This window comes from Phaseolus vulgaris, chromosome 10, assembly GCF_051622355.1.
Source record: "Phaseolus vulgaris cultivar YP4 chromosome 10, ASM5162235v1, whole genome shotgun sequence".
NCBI lineage: Eukaryota > Viridiplantae > Streptophyta > Magnoliopsida > Fabales > Fabaceae > Phaseolus > Phaseolus vulgaris.
In genome coordinates, this window is record NC_143507.1 from 43,762,214 (window position 1) to 43,782,858 (window position 20,645).

The window sequence follows — 20,645 nt, forward strand, 5'->3', positions numbered from 1 at the left end:
AATCATAACCACCACCTTTTGCTCAGAAAATAATAATCATCATCATCATTCTTCATTCACTGCTCAATTCTGGGAAGAACCCTAACCCTAACCCTAACCCTAAAATTGTTCTTACCCTTCTTCCATTGTTTTTCATTAAAACATGGCTCCACTCTTCCCAGTGCTCAACCAAGTCAATTATTTCCACCACACACTGGACCCAAAACTAACTATCATTTTGAATATATTCTTTTCTTTAAGCAAATACTATTTAATTTATCATTATACAATTTATGTAATTTTTTTTTTTTGGATTTGAGATATTTCCATAGAGATAATTAGTCAGATTTTTTTAATACAAATTAATGGTTGAAAAGTAGGTAAATATTTCACACTAATAACTTCATTATAAAAAAAAATACTGAGCATTTGTAGAAATTTTATATTGTTTGTCAATTTAAATCTATTATTGAACTGTCTTAGAATTTAGATATAACTTAATTATAAAATTAATTTGTAAAGTAAAAGTTATTTCTCAATTATATGTATTATTTGAGTTTGTATTCCCAAAACAACTTTCACATCCAACGTTATTAAGTTTGCTATGTGGATATGGTAGATTACTTTTTAATGAATTTATAATTAAATTTAATAGCAACTTATAAGAAATTTGGAACTGTGACAATCTTAAACAAAGAAAAAGGTTGTTATCTATATATATTATTTGAGTGAGAAATTTTTTTTAATATATATATATTATTTGAGAGAGAAAAAAATCAAATTTAATATCTTTTATATATATAATGCTATTTTGTATAGTTTTTAAATCTTAGTCATGATATAAATTAAATAATAAAACCATTACTAAGCATTTTCCACCACATATTTAGTATAACTTATTTTGAAAAAAACCAGGTACCTTTATTAGTTATTTAAGAAAGGTTCATAAACATTAACTAAAGACGTAATTACGTTTTTAAAACAATCTAATCTTGTATAATGAGACAAACTACATTAATTATACTGTATAATAAAGTTTACCACGTGGAATGCTACGTGTATTATACAATTTTGGTCTTGTATTTACAGAAATGGAGTATTTATATTTAAACTTCTCTTATTCACGTGCAATTTTTTTCCCTCCACATTTAATCATAATTAACCTTCTTTTTTGGTACTATAATGTCTAATGAATTAGATCAAGTATCTAACCCATTGAATAACATGATAATAAGCATATATATTAAATGCGAGCGTCACATCTTATCTATCTAACATAGACACTGACACGGACACAGATATGAAAATACGTAAAATCTTTAAAATGTAAGACACGGAACACGAATCTATATATTATATAATTATAAATTATATAAATTGACAATAAAAATTTATGTGCACAAGTATGTTTTAAATTATTTTTTTAAGCAGAAAGATGTTTTTCCTGGTTCACAAGGATTTATTTCTTATTTTTATAAACATAATAACAATTTATACAATAAAATTTGAATTTTTAGAAAATTAATGTATTTTTTCTTTTTAAAATGTGTTAAAATCGTATTAGAATTGTCAGAAATCTAATCAAATACTTTTTAAATAGGACACGAGTATCGAATACCGACACGCCAATTAAGCGAAGTGTCTGAGCTTCATAGCATCTTATTAAGTTACTCACTTTACTCACTTTATTATGAAAAAAAAAATCAAATTCATTAATATTTTGTCCTTTTATTTCTCACCATATCTTTATTTCAGTCAAACATTTAATTTATATCTTACTCTAAAATCTGTTCATTCATTTATTTATTCTACAAATTTTGAATCTGAAGCAGTGTTTTCAGCAATTAATAATGTTGGATACAAATTATAAAAAAAAAAAAAAAACTTTTACAAGAAAATCACCTTACTTAGGCAAGAAATTGTGATCCACATGGCCACATCAGATGAGAAGATGTACTTGAGACCGAACTTGGTCCACGTCAGCACCACATCATCATCACAAAAGGACAAAAACCATTCCTATGAAGCACGTTCACAGTCTCCACTCACTGGGGTTCCGCCACGTGGTGCGGGTGACACTCGCCACGCTGAGCTGGGGTGACGCTAACTCAAAGCAACCCTACAATCCAACATTCCCTCACCATCCAACGGCTCAGATCTTCTCAACAAACACAATCATATCCCCTTGCTTTCTTCGCACGCCACCTTCCCCTGCTCCATTCATTGCCCTTCATTTCCCTCACCGCAACCTTCTATTATTACTTTTTTTTTATTATTTTTTTATCATTATCATTATTATTATTTATTAATTATTAAATTAAATCAGGTTTTTAGTTGATAGTTGTCGTTTCTGGTTGGTGGGTTTATTGAATTAATTAACTTTATTGAGAAAATCTATTCTACTTTCTCATATAATATAAAAACAAATCTTGTTGATGTGTCTATTACCATAGAAATTTTTGTTTTTTTATACTTTCTTTTCCTTCTATATTTTATTGTTACTTTTGTGTTACCATTGCTCTAGTACACTCTTTGGTCATCAAATGAAAAGTTGGTGAAATGCTATAAAAACACTTCACAACAAAGTGAACTAGATTGTTCAATTTTCAATTATTTTTATCTCTAAATTTACAGAAATTATTTTTTTGAGAGAAAAAAAGATAATAAACATTATAAAGTAAAGTAAAATAAGAGTGTGAGTGTGTGCAAAAAATCTAGAGTTTGAGAGAGAGAGAAAAAGCAGTGTTGTGATTGTATTTGAGTTGGAAGCTTGTGGTGAGTTCCACGCGGATAAACTGAATGACAGAACAGAAAGATAGCACATCTTCATCTTTGTCAACATTTTATGCTCAAACATCTCTCATTTCCTATTACATGCTTCATCTTTTGTTTTCTCTTCATTCTAATCTTTCTGCTTTTCTCATCACTACCACACAAAAACTTCAATTCAATCTCTCTCTATTTGCTTCTTGTTCTGTGTTCTATGTGCCCTATAAAACAAAGTAACAACCTCAAATTGCTTCTAGATTTAAGGTTTTTGTTACACTACAACCTTTTTGTCCTATTCCCACTTTCTCCTCATTGGTGCTTCAACTCAATTCAGTTCCTTTTTGCCACCACTTAACAAAAAAACCCTTTTTTCCTGAAGCTTAATTTGGATCGTCCTGCACCAACCACACCATTCTGAACCCATTTCAGGTTCTTCTAGGATGCAAGACCCGACAGCATTCGCAGGTTTGAAGCACCCTCAGTTTCCCGAACAAGAACAACTCAAATGCCCGCGTTGTGACTCCTCAAACACCAAATTCTGCTACTACAACAACTACAACCTCTCTCAGCCACGCCACTTTTGCAAGAACTGCAGAAGGTACTGGACAAAGGGTGGTGCTTTGAGAAACATCCCTGTTGGGGGTGGAAGTAGAAAGACCACAAAACGTTCATCCACCTCAAAACGCTCTTCTGCACCGCCTTCCTCTGCTGTTTCTGATGCTGACCCTACCCGGATTTGCACCAACCCGGTTGAGCAAGACCCTAGGGTGGTCAACATTGGTGGCACCTTCAGTTCTCTGTTGGCCTCATCTGGGCACTTTGGAACCCTCTTGGAGGGTCTGAATCCAACTGGGTCAGATCTCAAAATGGGTGAATTTGGGGAGGGTGTGAGTTCTGACCTGGGTTTGAATTCAAACCCGGGTTTGCAGCTTCAGAGCAATGGGAGTTCAGAGGGTTTTCTGGGTATGCAGAATGGGGAATCAACCTGTTGGAATGGTGCTCATGGTTGGTCTGATCTTGCAATATACACTCCTCGCCCAAGTTTTCAATAGAAACAATAGTTTAGTTTATAAATTTCTCTATGAACAGTTGTAGGAAGAAAGAAAAAATGATAAGGTAAATTGAGTTTCTCAAATTATGGATCTCTGCTTTAGAGAAGTTGAAAATTAAGTTTCTGTGAATTTTACCTCATAAGGGAAACTTAATTTATTTTACATTTTGGTTTTCTTCTGCTATAAGTTTTATAGAGAAGTTTATGCAGTCATCCAATCCAGCTTCTGAATCACAGTGATTGTTCTTATATATAATATTATCACACTTAGATACTATGGTTGTGCAAAGAGTTACACACTTTCATCAAGCCTATTGGTAGCATGCTATGGAGGATCATACATACATACACACACCAGAAGGTCACTGAAGCAGCATCCTTTAGGTAAAGGCTTCTGTTTTTTTTCTTTGTCAATTTATTCTACATGCTTGTGATTGGTGTTCTTCAAATTTACCAATGGTGAGAATTGGAAAAGAGAGAATTTTTTTGGAGGGATGTGAGACAATGTTGTGGTGATCACATGTAATTTGGTACATTGTTTTTTGCATAGCTTTTGAAGTGTCCTTGGATATATGGAAGTTTACATGCCAAGTTGTGGTTGTGTTATTATATTTAGATTATATTTAAGGGTATGTGGGGATGATAAGAGGAAATCTAAAGTACAGCCTTTGAAGTTGTATCTTGTCTGTATCTTATGAATGGAGGACCTGACAACTTATGACACCTTGTTTCTTTGGTCTCATGTTTAGTCCTGGTCAATGTTTTGGAGTGATCATGGTTAAGTCTTTGAAGATTTGGTGTTATTTATTTTAACATTAAAAACCAGGGTTGTTGAGCTTCTTTTAGTGGATTTGTACCAAATATGATCAAGTCATTTAATGTATTTTCTGGTTTTACAATTTTGAATTAATGAACAAGTGTTAGCAGCACTCTTTTCTTGTTATTGAATTTCTATTTATGGGTATAATATCAAGTCAATGTATGGATTGCAAGATCCCAGAAAAGATTGTGCCAATTTGTATCTTAATGAAAAATGAATTGAGTGTGGTTTTGTGGTGGAGAAGGGTGTGTTGTTTAATGGGTGTGTGATGATGGTCTTAGTGGTGAAGTGGTGTCCACACACCATACACACCATGATGTGTGTTAAGATGGACCACAGTGTGTGTTCTTAGTTACCAGTTCATTTACGATGGTGCACATGTGTGGGGTTGCCACCAAATTTTTGGCCACAGATTCATGTATGTTTAACTTTGGAAACTTGTGGAAGTTATGTTGTTAAAAATAGCATGAGTGTGTCAATGGATCAGTTTATTTAAATTTAAAATGTGTTTTTTCTTTAATAAAAAAACTACTTATTGAATAAGAAAAATTATTTCCTTATCAAAATAAGTTAAATCTGTTTATTCTATAATTTTTTTTCAAAAAGAAGATGAAATGAATCTATCCAATATCTTTAGAGGAGTACATATAATATATAATAAGATTAAAAGAATTTGTCTTGATATGTTAAAATTTATTTTTTAAAAAAATTATAACGAAAATTTATTAGATTTATTGTATTACGTGTTATTGTGTTTTCGACCATTTAATATATATAGTTTTTATGCATTAAGTTAGATTTAAAAATTAAATTGACTTAGATTCTAAAAATAAGTACAGAAATATATATAGTTTTCATGCACAAATTGAGTTAGATTTAAAGTGTAATATTTGATATTTGGAATATGAGAATCGACATTGCAGGCTTTGACTAAGATTGTTATAAGTGAAGAAGAAATAAGATATGGCTTTGCTTCTTCCCTCCCATAAATGTCATCCACGTCACAATTTTTTGTTTCTTTCAAATTCTCATCCTCATCTTTCACCATCAACTTTTGTCCCACATTAAATAAATAACAATATGATGTACAATTAAAATTCAAATTTTATTATATGTTTTAGTCCATAATTTTATATAAAAGAAAAATAGTTTGAACAACTAATGTTGTTTAATATATCACATTTAAACTGTAATTTCAATCTAAAATTTTATATTAAAACATGCTAATCTTGTTCAACATATTCCTCGTTTAACTTATAATCTCAAAATAAATTTTATATCAAATATATTATTATTTTTACATACTTTTGTATGATTTGATTAAAACAATCTTGTTTATTTATGATAAGTATTTTAAAACCTTTTTAAATATAAGATAATATCTTGTGTTAGTCATGACTTTAGTTTTGCTATTTTTTGACTAGATGATAGAAATGTAAAAAAAAGGAGATAATAGAAATGTATCTTTAAAAGGAGAGTAGAAGGATAGAGTGAGTGTGCTACTAATGTGTGATTTTCTTTTCGGAGAAAGTATGTATAGTTATGTAAAATATACACTGATACGGATATTGATACAACATGGACACAAACACAAAGATATGTATAATCTCTAAAATGTAAGATACGGGGACACAAATCTATATTATATAATTATCAATTATATAAATTGACAATAAAGATTTATGTGTACAAGTATGTTCTAGATTATTTTTTAGAACAAAAAGATGTTTTCATGACTGGTTCAAAATGATTTGTTTCTTATTTTTATAATCATAACAAAAAATTATATAATAAGTTTGAGTTTTTAGAAAATTAATATATTTTTTCTTTTTAAAATTGTGTTAGAATGGTACTAGAATTGTTAAAAATTCAACAAATACTTTTTAAATTGGACACTTCACGGATACCATGTCTTACAAGTGTCATACGAGTGTCGGTATCTAAGACCGACACGCCATTTAAGAGAAGTGTCGAGTTTCATAGGTGTCTAGGCGAATTGTGATCTCATGTGAGAGGGTGAGAGGCAAAAAAAAAATAAAAGGGGTGTAAGTGGGAAAGGTTAAAATGGGCTGAGAGGTAAAAATGGAAAGGAAAGAAACTGGGGTGATAGTGAAAAAAAGTAACAGTAAGATTAAAAATAAAAGATTTTATTTTTATTTTTTTATTCTTAGAAATACAAAAGAAAATATTATTTTAAGAATTTTTTATTTTTTATTTAAAAGTTTTTTCTTTTTTTTCTCTTTTCCTTTTACAAATTTTATTTACCGGACAAAGACAAAATTACATCTGTAATAAACGTATATAAACATTAATGTTATTTCCAAGAATACTTTAATATTATCTTTGTTCCTAATTTTTAAAAAGTTAGTGCATATATATCAATTAACAGCAACAATACATACAAATATCCTAAATTTTAGGTGTGTTACTTTAAATAAGAAAATAACTAATTTGAAAACATATTAGGAAAAAATATAACATTTTTTAAATAACTAAAACTGTAGTTATATTAAAAGAGGAACTAGTATGATTTTCGTAGATAACTTTCATATAGTATCATACATACGAAAGAGTAATTTAATATTAATTTCTAATTGCGTAAGTTTCATTATAATACGTATTTTATTAATAAAAGTATAAAAATAACTAAAATATTTAATTGTTTAAAATTATTATTTCTCGAAATTTTAAAAATGTAAACTTATAAAAGATATTATGCTTTTGTAAAAAGACTCGTAAAACTATATAATTATCAAGTGATTATAATAAGTATATCTTATGATTAAATCAATCAATTAAATTATTAAATTTATAAAAAATAACTAAATATCAAATAATCAAGAAGATCAATCATAAATGTATATATATAAAAGAAGTCTAATGATGATGCGTGACAATAATTTTTTACTAATTTATAAGAATATCACCGTATTTTTTTTAATAAAAAAATATTATTCTAATTACAGTAACTAATGTGATTAAAATAAATATAATATATATATAGAGATTGATGAAATTGATCAACTAAATCATTAAAACTTGTATGAGATTTTATATAATACTGTTTAAATCATTAAATTTTAAATTATTAGAGTGTTTGTTATATTCATTTATTGATTTTCAGGATAAGGATAAATTAGTTAATAAAAAGATTTTTTTTAAATACTTCACCAATCATGATATAATTAAACATGAAAATATTCAAAATTATCATAATAATTTGTAACAATAATTAATAAGTTGAAGGAAATATATTGCTATATATTAAGATGTTGTCATAGACTTGACCACTAAAAGTTACAAAGACAAATTCTTGAGGCAAAGTTTGGAAGAAATTTTGGCAATTAAGCAAGATAAAATAATGGAAAGCAATGGTGAAACAGAAAGGAGTTCTGCAAAAGCTTATTCTCCATCACATTCAGAAAGGTCATTACCAATGAAGAAAAGGAAGTTATGTTGCAGATATTGTAATAAGAACTTCCTAAGTTACCAAGCTTTTGGTGGACATCAGAATGCACACAAGGCAGAAAGGGCAACAACACAGAAAGAGAAGATTCTTAGCATGGCTTCTGCTTATGGCAAAAATTCATATGTTGGTAATTTTCTTGATTCAAAAAAATGTGATGGATTCAAAGACAAAACATTTGGGGTGTCAGCAATGTCCATGACTCATTTTAAGCCAAAACATAGTTGGTCACATACTGCACTCAAACATGATTCATGGTCAGGGCACTATACTTTGGATTATGTTCAAGCTACCATTCACAAGTTGGAGACTTTGATAGGTGAAGGGAGTGGATTTCAACAACCTCACAAATCATATCAACCTTTGATTTTTCCTACACTTGGAGGTGGAGAACTAAATTCAAGGTCACAATCACAGTTATTGTTTAATCCTGGTTTATGTGATAAGGGGAATTCTTGGCAAGATAAGGATTCTTTAATGATATCACATAATGAAATCACATATATGCATGATTTAAATGGAAAGACTTCACTTGATGATGAGAATTCTACTAAAGAAAATAGTTTTTCACCCATGGCAAGGTGGAGGAACTTGATTTGACTCTCAAGATTTGAAATCTCAAACTAGTTTCAATTGAAGAAGTTCTTGTATATTCACTTCATTCACATGAGGTTAGAAATTTAGGAATATTTTATTTTTATTTTGTTTTTGTTTAGCTTAATATACCTATGACCTATCTTGTTCAATCAATAATTTTAATTTTTTCATTTTATATTAGAGAATTTATTTTTTCTAAACCAACATTATATATTTTTTTCTATTCATATGAATTAAAGAAAGGTATCAAGAATTTTACAAAAACTCACCCATCCCTACAAACTAAATTAAACTCATTAAAAATTCTTTATTTAATATTTACGAATTTATGGATACTTATTTAAAGTCTTTTCTCCGTGCGTGTTTGTTTTGCAAAATACAATTTATATTTTTACTTTTCTTTGCATTCTTTCATTTTATTACACTTCTATTTCTATATTTTATACGTTTTAATATAATGTAATTTATTAAAATAAATAAATAATAATATATTTTGAGTTATTAAAATGATGAATAGAGAAAATAAATAAATCTTGAAAAGTAACTCCGTTCAGATCATAAAATAAAATTGATAAAATAAAATTAATTCATGTATGATAATCATCTATGATAAAATTAGAATTGATATTAAATCTCTATGATAATCAGTAACTAACTATTTAATACCAGTAACTAATTATTTAATTGATTGTTAAAGAATACATTAATTGGATATTATAGATATTTTAATCTGTCATATTATTAATTAATGGGTTGTTGAGAAACTGATTACTTATATTTTAAAAAGATTGTAATTTGTTATAAATTAAATTTTAAAATGTTTATTTATGAAGTAACTTTAATTTTTTTTATCTAATGCATTTAATTAGCGTAAAAGACGGGTAAAAATTTATTCTTAATTATGGTTTTATATGTTTTCTTATGTAAGATTTTGTGCTTACTAATACGCGCGGAAAAAATTCAAACCTCAAATAAAATAATAATAAATGATAACTGAATATTTTATAGAAATAATAATCTTCTGTGCACCATTTTAATGTGATTCATGCACCTTCACCACTGTAAAAAAAAATAAAAAAAAAATAAAAACTACAACGGTGAAAACAAGTATTTAACAATGGTTATTAAAATGTCTTTAATATAGATACTAAAAAAGATTTTGACACCATTAAGAACTAATATAACGATTCTAATATTAATATTAACGGTTGTTGTATTAAATGTTAATTTTTAGAAATTTTATTACAAACTTGAAAAAATTAATATAAATTGTCATTAATTAAAAAAAAATTGTTATATACACTTCTTTTAAATGTATATTTTATCTTATGATTGTAAAGATCTCAACAAGAAAATATTACTAAATTGATTCAAAATGGTTTTAATTTCGTTCTTTTGATATAAGATTGTATGTTACTTTAAATAAGGAAATAATTAATCTGAAATCAGAAAGAAAAATGTAATATTTTTTTAAATAACTAAAACTGCAGTTACTTAAAAAAAAGGAAGTAGTATGATTTTCGTAGATAACTTTCATATAGTATCATACATACGACAGAGCACTTTAATATTAATTTCTAATTGCGAGTTTCATTATAATACGTATGTTAATAATAAAAGTATAAGCGTAACTAAAATTAAAATTATTATTTCTCAAAAAATTTAATTATATTATGTTAATAGTCATAAAATTATAAAATTATAATAATTTTAGTGATCATAATAAGTATATCTTATGATTAAATCAATCAAATAAATTATTAAATTTATAAAATAATTATAAAAAAAATAACCAAATATCAAATTCAAGAACATGAATAATAAATGTATATATATAAAAGAAGTATAACGATGATGTGTGGTAATAATTTTTGACTATTTTGTAAGAATATCACTGTATTTTTAATTTAATGAAAAATATTATTATAAATATAGTAACTAAGGTGATTAGAATAAATATAATATATAGATAGATATTGATGAACTAAATTTAAAGAAGTTGATTTTGTATAATACTGTTTAAATCATTAAATTTTTAAATTATTACAGGGTTTGTTATATTCATTTATTGATTTCCAGGATAAATATAAATTATGTTAACAAAAAGATTTTTTTTTGGGAATACTTCACCAATCATGATATAATTAAATATGGAAATGTTCAAAATTATCATAATAATTTGTAACAATAATTAATAAGTTGAAGGAAAGATGTTGCTATATAGTAAGGGGTTGTAGTAGACTTGACCATTAAAAGCTACAAAAACAAATTCTTGAGGCCAAGTTTGTAAGAAATTTTGGCAATTAAGCAAGATAAAACAATGGAAAGCAATGCTGAATCTGAAAGGAGTTCTCCAAAATCTTATTCTCCATCACATTCAGAAAGGTCATTACCAATGAAGAAAAGGAAGTTATGTTGTAGATATTGTAATAAGAAGTTCCACAGTCACCAAGCTTTGGGTGGACATCAGAATGCACACAAGGTAGAAAGAGCAACAACACAGAAAGAGAAGATTCTTAGCATGGCTTCTGCTTATGGCAAAAATTCATATGTTGGTGACTTTCTAGATTCAAATAAATGTGATGGATTCAGAGGCAAAGCATTTGGGGTGTCAACACTCTCCATGACTCATTTTAAGCCACAACATAGCAAACCACACATTGCACTCAAACATGATTCATGGTCAGGGCAATATACTTCCGATTATGTTCAAGCTATCATTCACAAGTTGGAGTCTTTGATAGATGAAGGGAGTGAATTTCATCAACACCAAAAATCATATCAACCTTTGATTTTTCCTATTCTTGGAGGTGGAGTACCAAATTCAGGGTCACAATCACAGTTATTGTTTAATCCTGGTTTATGTGACATGAGGAATTTTTGGCAAGCTAAAGATTCTTCAATGATATCACATAATGAAATCACATATATGCCTAGTTTAAATGGAAAGACTTCACTTGATGATAAGAATTCTGCTGAAGAAAATAGTTTTTCTCCAATGGCTACCAATGGAGTGGTGGAAGAACTTGATTTGACTCTCAAGATTTGAAATCCCAAACTAGTTTCAATTAGAGAAGTTCTTGTATATTCAGTTCATTCACATGAGGTTAGAAATCTAGGACTACTTTGTGTCTATTTTGTTTTTGTTTAGCTAAATATACCTATGACATATCTTGTTCAATCAATAATTTTGATCTTTTCATTTTAAATTTGAAAATTTATTTTTTCTAGACCAACATTATATGTATTTTTTCTATTCATATGAATTAAAGAAAGGTATCAAGAGTTTTACAAGAACTCACTCATCCCCACTAACTAAATTAAACTCATTAGTTCTTTATTTAATATTTATGGATTTTGGATACTTATTTAAAGTCTTGTTTCATAATTTTACTCTTTTTTTTTTTGCATTCCTTCACTTTATTACACTTCTATTTCCATATTTTATACGTTTTAATATAATGTAATTCATTAAAATAAATAAATAATAATAATATATTTTATAAGTTATTGAAATTATGAATAGAGACAATAAATAAATCTAGAAAGCGAGCAACCCGTTCAGATCATAAAATAAAATCAATTCATCTTTTAGAATTGATATTAAATCTCTATAATAGTCAGTAATTAATTATTTAATTGATTGTTAAAAAATACATTAATTAGATATTATAGATATTATAATCTGTAATATATACTGTATTAATTAATGAATGGGTTGTTGAGAAACGTACACATTATGATTACTTATATTTTAAAAGGATTATAATTTGTTATAAATTAAATTTTAAAATCATTATTTATGAAGTAACTTTAATTTTTTAATCTAATGCATTTAATTAGCGTAAATCACGGGTAAAAGCATTGAAGCCTCAAATAAAAGAATAATAAATGATAACTGAATATTTTATAAAAATATTATTGAAAGAGGAAAAAAAGATGGGAGTGTAGATAGAAAAAGTTAAGATAGGTGAGAGGTAAAAATAGAAATGAAAGGTGATAAAAGAGATTCTGGAAGTGTGAAAAGTAACATATTCATTAAATTTGATTTTGTATAATACTGTTTAAATCATTAAATTTTTAAATTAATACAGGATTTATTATATTCATTTATTGATTTTCAGGATAAGGATAAATTAGTTAACAAACAAAATTCTGAATACTTCATCAATCATGATATAATTATGTAGTGATTATAATAAGTATATCTTATGATTAAATCAATCAAATGAATTATTAAATTTATGAAATAACTATTAAAAAAATAACCAAATATCAAACCATCAAGAACATGAATCATAAATGTATATATATAAAATAAGTATAATGATGATGCGTGGTAATAATTTTTGACTATTTTGTAAGAATATCACTGTATTTTTAATTTAATGAAAAATATTATTATAATTATAGTAACTAAGGTGATTAGAATAAATATAATATATAGATACAGATATTGATGAAATTGATGAACTACATCATTAAAACTTGTATGAAGTTGATTTTGTATAATACTGTTTAAATCATTAAATTTTACATCTGGGTTTATTATATTCATTTATTGATTTACATGATAAGGATAAATTATTTTTAAAAAAAAATCTGAATACTTCACCAATCATGATAAAATTATCTAGTGATCATAATAAGTATATATTATGATTAAATCAATCAAATAAATTATTAAATTTATAAAATAATTATAAAAAAATAACCAAATATCAAATCATCAAGAAGATGGATCATAAATGTATATATATAAAAGAAGTATAATAATGATGCGTGGCAATAATATTTTACTATTCTATAAGAATATTACCCTTTTTTTTAATAAAAAATATTATTATAATTACAGTAACTAAGTGATTAAAATAAATATAATATATAGAGAGATATTGATAAAATTGATGAACTAAATCATTAAAACTTGTATTAAGATTTTATATAATACTGTTTAAATCATTAAATTTTTAAATTATTACAGGATTGTTATATTCATTTATTGATTTTCAGGATAAGAATAAATTAGTTAACAAAAAGATTTGTTTTCAAATACTTCACCAATCATATATAATTAAATATGGGAATGTTCAAAATTACCATAATAATTTGTAACAATAATTAATAAGTTGAAGGAAAGATGTTCTTATATATTAAGGTGTTGTAGTAGACTTGACCACTAAAAGCTACAAAGACAAATTCTTGAGGCAAAGTTTGGAAGAAATTTTGGCAATTAAGCAAGATAAAACAATGGAAAGCAATGTTGAATCTGAAAGGCGTTCTGCACAATCTTATTCTCCATCACATTCAGAAAGGTCATTACCAATGAAGAAAAGGAAGTTATGTTGCAGATATTGTAATAAGAAGTTCCACAGTCACCAAGCTTTGGGTGGACATCAGAATGCACACAAGGCAGAAAGAGCAACAACACAAAAAGAGAAGATTCTTAGCATGGCTTCTGCTTATGACAAAAATTCATATGTTGGTGAGTTTCTTGATTCAAAGAAATGTGATAGATTCATAGGCAAAACATTTGGGGTGTCAACACTCTCCATGACTCATTTTAAGCCACAACATAGCAAACCACACATTGCACTCAAACATGATTCGTGGTCAGGGCACTATACTTCCGATTATGTTCAAGCTACCATTCACAAGTTGGAGTCTTTGATAGATGAAGGGAGTGAATTTCATCAACACCAAAAATCATATCAACCTTTGATTTTTCCTATTCTTGGAGGTGGAACACCAAATTCAGGGTCACAATCACAATTATTGTTTAATCCTGGTTTATGTGACATGAGGAATTTTTGGCAAGCTAAAGATTCTTCAATGATATCACATAATGAAATCACATATATGTCTGGTTTAAATGGAAAGACTTCACTTGGTGATAAGAATTCTGCTGAAGAAAATAGTTTTTCTCCAATGGCTACCAATGGAGTGGTGGAAGAACTTGATTTAACTCTCAAGATTTGAAATCCCAAACTAGTTTCAATTAGAGAAGTTATTGTATATTCACTTCATTCACATGAGGTTAGAGATTTATGACTACTTTGTTTCTATTTTGTTTTTGTTTACTTGAATGTACCTATGACCTATTTTGTTCAATTGTTAATTTTGATCTTTCGTTATATTTTTTTTCCTATTCATATGAATTAAAGAAAGGTATCAAGAGTTTTCCAAGAACTCCCCATCCCCACCCTTTAAATTAAACCCATTTGTTCTTTATTTAGTATTCATGAATTTATCGATACTTATTTAAAGTTGTTTCTCCGTGTATGTTTGTTTTGCAAAATACAAATTATATTTTCACTTTTTTTTGCATTCCTTCACTTTTATTACACTTCTATTTCTATATTTTATACGTTTCAATATAATGTAATTTATTAAAATAAATAAATAATAATAATATATTTTATGAGTTATTGAAATAATGAATAAAGAAAATAAACAAATCTAGAAAGCTAGTAATATGTCTAGATTATAAAATAAAATCGATTCATCTTCTAGAATTGATATTAAATCTCTATGATAATCAGTAACTGATTATTTAATATCAGTAACTAATTATTTAATTGATTGTTAAAGAATACATTAATTAGATATTATAATCTGTTATATTATTCTGTATTAATTAATGGGTTATCGAGAAACGTACACATTATGATTACTTATATTTTAAAAGGATTGTAATTTGTTATAAATTAAATTTTAAAATGATTATTAATGAAGTAACTTTAATTTTTTTATCTAATGCATTTAATTAGCGTAAAAGATGGGTAAAAGTTCCTTCTTAACTATGGTTTTATGTTTTCTTATATACACGCGTAAAACATTCAAACCCCAAATAAAAGAATAATAAATAATTTTTTACCACTGAAAAGAAAAAAAAAACTACAACAGTGAAAACAAGTATTTAACAATGGTTATTGAAATGTCTTTAATACAATACTAAAATTTGTTTTGACACCGTTAAGATCTAATATAACGATTCTAATATTAACTTGTCGTATTAAATATTCATTTTTAGAAATTTTATGATAAACTTGAAAAGATTAATATAAAATTGTCATTAATTAAAAAATTGTATATACTTTTCTTAAAATGTATATTTTATCTTATGATCGTAAGGATCTTGAAAATAGTTTCAGAATAAGAGTGATACAATTGAACAGAGTACGTGTTGTAGTAAATGTCATGATAGTAAGTCGATGAACAAAGATTTATCGTAAAAACAAGAAAAAATATTGTTACCATAGATTATTAAAAAAAATATAAAAAATCTCGAGAATTAGTAAAGTGTAGGATTAACACTCTACAACAGTCGTCCAAAGATGATATCTTTAATTAAATATATAAAAATGTGAAAATTTCTAAATATTTATTTTTCTCTGAAATTCAAAATAAAAAATATGTCTTTAAAATATAATATATATATATATATATATATATTTAAAAAAAATATATTCAGAACTCGAAATTGATTAAACTTAGTCCTATGTATTTTTATTCATAACGAAATATAAAAATATTATGTAGTTCTAAGATTTAACTATTTGGAAAAAACTTGTGTTAATCCAAACTAAGCTTTTAAAAAGATGAATAAAAGATAAACAGAATTTTTTAGAAAAGTGATTCTGCAAGGATTGTACCTATAAATCAATACTTAGGAATAATAATTCTAGAAATAAATAATCAAATCCTTGTAGTAGAAACAATTAGTATATATTATTAATAAATTAAACTACATTTTAGAGATGTTTTGAAACTATTAATTTTTCTTAAATGTATTAGTACTAACTATTTAAATGACAAATATTCAACTCGATCAACCAGTCTTATATAATTTGAAAAAAATTAGAATCATACATAAGACTAAATTAGTTAAAAAAATAGTTTTATCTTCGTTCTTTTGACATAAGATTGAATGTATTACCTCAAACTAATTACATATTGTACCAATATATCACAATTGTAGAAATCTAACAACTAAACTAATACATATATACTCATTTCCAAAATATTTGACAACAAAAAGAGATTCATATTTAATTCAACCAATACAAAAATTTCAAATCACAATTTCAAAACGAAATCAAGATAAAGTCATTTAAATTCAAAATCAACCAGATTATCAATTCCTGCAAATGTTTGTTCAAATTTATGTGATCATGTCTCTTTCACATCTAGATCATCCAACCCATGCTATTATTGAAAAACAAAGTTAGCACCTCTTACCTATTTAGAATGTTAAACACCAAATCAAAAGCTCCAACTTCATAAAGCTCACACGAACTCTTGATTGGCAATCTAAGCACACCTCTGCGATCTTGGACTAATAGAGACCCATCTTAGGTTTAGAAACCTCACATGTAAACACCCTTCTTCCCAAACATACAAAACTTCTAAAAAAAAGGTAAAAATGATTTTGCTCTAACAAAAATTTTATTCTTCACTAAGAATCCTATAATAATTTCTGATGTTAAAGAAGATTAACAAAATCTTATAGAGAAGTCTAAGTGTGTGTTTGGATTGGGAAGTGGATGTGTGAGGAAAGTTTATGGCAGTTTGTGAGTGATATGATGGTTGTGAAAGAGTTTTATTTTTGTTTAAATTGTTAAATGTTACTTTACAAATTTATCATTGCCTATTAAAAAATTTTAAAAATGAAATGAGTTATTTTTGTTTAAATAAACAACTTTCACATATTTCGTAGATTTAAAAATTAAAATTAGAAAAAAAAAACACATCTTATATAAATAAATAAGATACTGTTTTTTAATATTAAAAATCCTTGTAGATAAATGAGGGTAAATTCAGAGGGTAAAGGATATTTACGATTCACAGGTATATTCTCTCCTCCTCTTCCTTGCAAAATCTTGGATTCAAACCATTGATATCCTCTCACTTTTTTCCTTGTGAACAGTATATCCATAGAAGCAAACAGAGTCTAAAGGAGAAAGAACTTAACCGAGATGGTGCTTTTTTTTAAATGAAGCTTTAATAACTAAATTTTTCTATTTATAATTTTTCCACTCTAATATTAAAATATTCATATTGTCAACATCAATTTCGTTGAGGTAAATAAAATTCGCACTAAATAAAATTTGCGAAAGATATTAAGAAACTCACGCTTACTATTGACACCCCAGATTATTTATCACTTCTCTCTTTTGTTTCATTTCCATTTTTACACCTCAGCCCACCTTCACTGTTTTCCTGCCCACACTACCCTGTTTCACTAAGTGCACCTCAGCCCACCTTGACCAGCCCTTATCACTATTTTCCTCTGCACCCCATTATCACTTTTAGCACCCCTCACCCTTTCTCTCTCACTTTTTTCTTCACACACAATCTCACAGAATAAAATTTAATTAAAACTCTTATAAAAAAAACCAACTACCACATGAAGATCAAAGCAACCAAAAAACAATTACATTCATTAACAAAACCCATAGAAGTGCTGTCATGCTTGCTGCAGAATTGTGCAGCAAAAACCTGCATAATCCCCTTTGATGCATCATGCACATTTTAGTCACCTGCCTATAACTGGTCTGTAATTCAAGAACAACACATGAAGGTGAAACAGGTGCTGAAAATTTTGTTATTATAATAAAAACCTTTATATGAAACCACTAATTCATCATCTAGGTAATATATTGTTTTCTTCTATTTTTATTTATTAAAACTGCATGTTTTTATTTTGTAGGAATTTATTATTTTGCAGATATAAAAATATTTGAGATTGATTATGGATAACTAAGATCTAGTTACATGTTTCATAAGGGCGAAATTTTTTGATTGTGTTGTTTTTTTAGTAAGAGATAATTGATAGCTTTTGTTAAAAGCTTGAAATATATAGGGATACGAGACTCTATTTTATTTTTTTCTTCTTAATATAAAGTTAAGTCACCTTTAAGTTATATATATATTATATTTTTTAATTTTTAATTTTTCTAATAAAAAAAATGAGTAGCTACACGATTTGATGCAACAAACTTTGTGTGATAGAATGAATGAAGAGTGAAGAAAGAGATGGTGTATAGGTGAATGGAAGGAGAGAGTGAAAGAGGAAAAAAAGATGGGAGTGTAGATGGAAAAAGTTAAGATGGGTGAGAGGTCAAAATGGAAATGAAAGGTGATAACAGAGATTTTGGAAGTGAGAAAAGTAACAGATTAAATTTTTATTTTTTATTTTTTCTTTTTTTATTTCTTAGAAATAAATAAAAAAATCTTATTTTAAGAATTTTTTAATTTTTCTTTTTCTTTCACAACTTTTATTTACCGGTCAAAATCAAATGTTATTCTTTCATCTGGAATAACTTAATGTTATTTTCAAGACCATCATCTTTCTTCCATAATAAATATCCTAAATTTTAGGTAGTTTTCTTAAAATAATTCTACTTCTTTAAATAAGAAAATAATTAATTTAAAAACATATTAGCTAGAAAAATAAAACATGTTTTAAATAACTAAAACTGTAGTTATTTTAAAAAAGGAAGTAGAATGATTTTCGTAGATAAATCATACATACGAAAGAGTACTTTAATATTAATTTCTAATTGCGTGAGTTTCATTATAATACGTATTTTAATAATAAAAATATAAACATAACTAAAATATTTAATTCTTTAAAATTATTATTTCTCAAAATTTTAAAAATGTAAACTTATAAAAGACATTATGCTATTGTAAAAAGACTCGTAAAACTATATAATTATCTAGTGATCATAATAAGTATATTTTATGATTAAATCAATCAAATAATTTATTAAATTTATAAAATAATTATAAAAAAATAATCAAATATCAAATCATCAAGAAGATGAATCATAAATGTATATATATAAAAGAAGTATAATGATGATGCGTGGCAATAATTTTTTGACTATTATATAAGAATATCACCGTATTTTTTTATTAAAAAATATTATTATAATTACAGTAACTAAGTGATTAAAATAAATATAATATATATAGAGATTGATGAAATTGATCAACTAAATCATTAAAAGTTGTATGAGATTTTATATAATACTGTTTAAATCATTAAATTTTAAATTATTACAGTGTTTGTTATATTCATTTCTTGATTTTCAAGATAAGGATATTAGTTAAAAAAGGATTTTTTTTCTGAATACTTCACCAATCATGATATAATTATCTAGTGATCATAATAAGTATAGCTTATGATTAAATCAATCAAATAAATTATTAAATTTATAAAAAAATAACCAAATATCAAGAAGATGATTCATAAATATATATATATATATATATATATATATATATATATAAATAAAAGAAGTATAATAATGATGCGTGACAATAATTTTTTACTATTTTATAAGAATATCACCGTTTTTTTTAATAAAAATATTATTATAATTACAGTAACTAAGTGATTAAAATAAATATAATATATACATAGAGATATTGATGAAATTGATGAACTAAATCATTAAAACTTGTATTGAGATTTTATATAATCCTGTTTAAATCATTAAATTTTAAATTATTACAGTGTTTGTTATATTCATTTCTTGATTTTTAAGATAAGAATAAATTAGTTAACAAAAACATTTTTTTTTCTGAATACTTCATATAATTAAATATGGAAATGTTCAAAATTACCATAATAATTTGTAACAATAATTAATAAGTTGAAGGAAAGATGTTCTTATATATTAAGGTGTTGTAGTAGACTTGACCACTAAAAGCTACAAAGACAAATTCTTGAGGCCAAGTTTGTAAGAAGTTTTGGAAATTAAGCAAGATAAAATAATGGAAAGCAATGCTGAAAGAAAAAGGAGTTCTGCAGAATCTTATTTTCCATCACATGCAAAAGAGTCATTACCAATGAAGAAAAGGAAGTTATGTTGCAGATATTGTAATAAGAAGTTCCACAATCATCAAGCTTTGGGTGGACATCAGAATGCACACAAGGCAGAAAGAGCAAT

At 26.2% G+C, this 20,645-nt stretch overlaps 3 protein-coding genes across 3 annotated transcripts; all 3 read left to right on the forward strand.

Moving 5' to 3' along the window:
* The first annotated feature begins 2,685 nt into the window (after positions 1-2,685).
* LOC137818791 (dof zinc finger protein DOF3.1) lies at positions 2,686-4,742 on the forward strand. The gene has a single exon (XM_068622400.2). It carries the CDS (start codon positions 3,189-3,191, stop codon positions 3,798-3,800), a length of 612 nt encoding a protein of 203 aa, XP_068478501.2. The 5' UTR covers positions 2,686-3,188; the 3' UTR covers positions 3,801-4,742.
* A 3,238-nt stretch (positions 4,743-7,980) lies between these two features.
* LOC137818083 (uncharacterized) lies at positions 7,981-8,685 on the forward strand. Its single transcript, XM_068621304.2, has one exon. The coding sequence runs from the start codon at positions 7,981-7,983 to the stop codon at positions 8,683-8,685; it is 705 nt and encodes a 234-aa protein (XP_068477405.2).
* Positions 8,686-13,932: 5,247 nt separating this feature from the next.
* Positions 13,933-14,661, forward strand: LOC150024840 (uncharacterized). The gene has a single exon (XM_090296190.1). It carries the CDS (start codon positions 13,933-13,935, stop codon positions 14,659-14,661), a length of 729 nt encoding a protein of 242 aa, XP_090152316.1.
* The last annotated feature ends 5,984 nt before the right edge of the window (positions 14,662-20,645 follow it).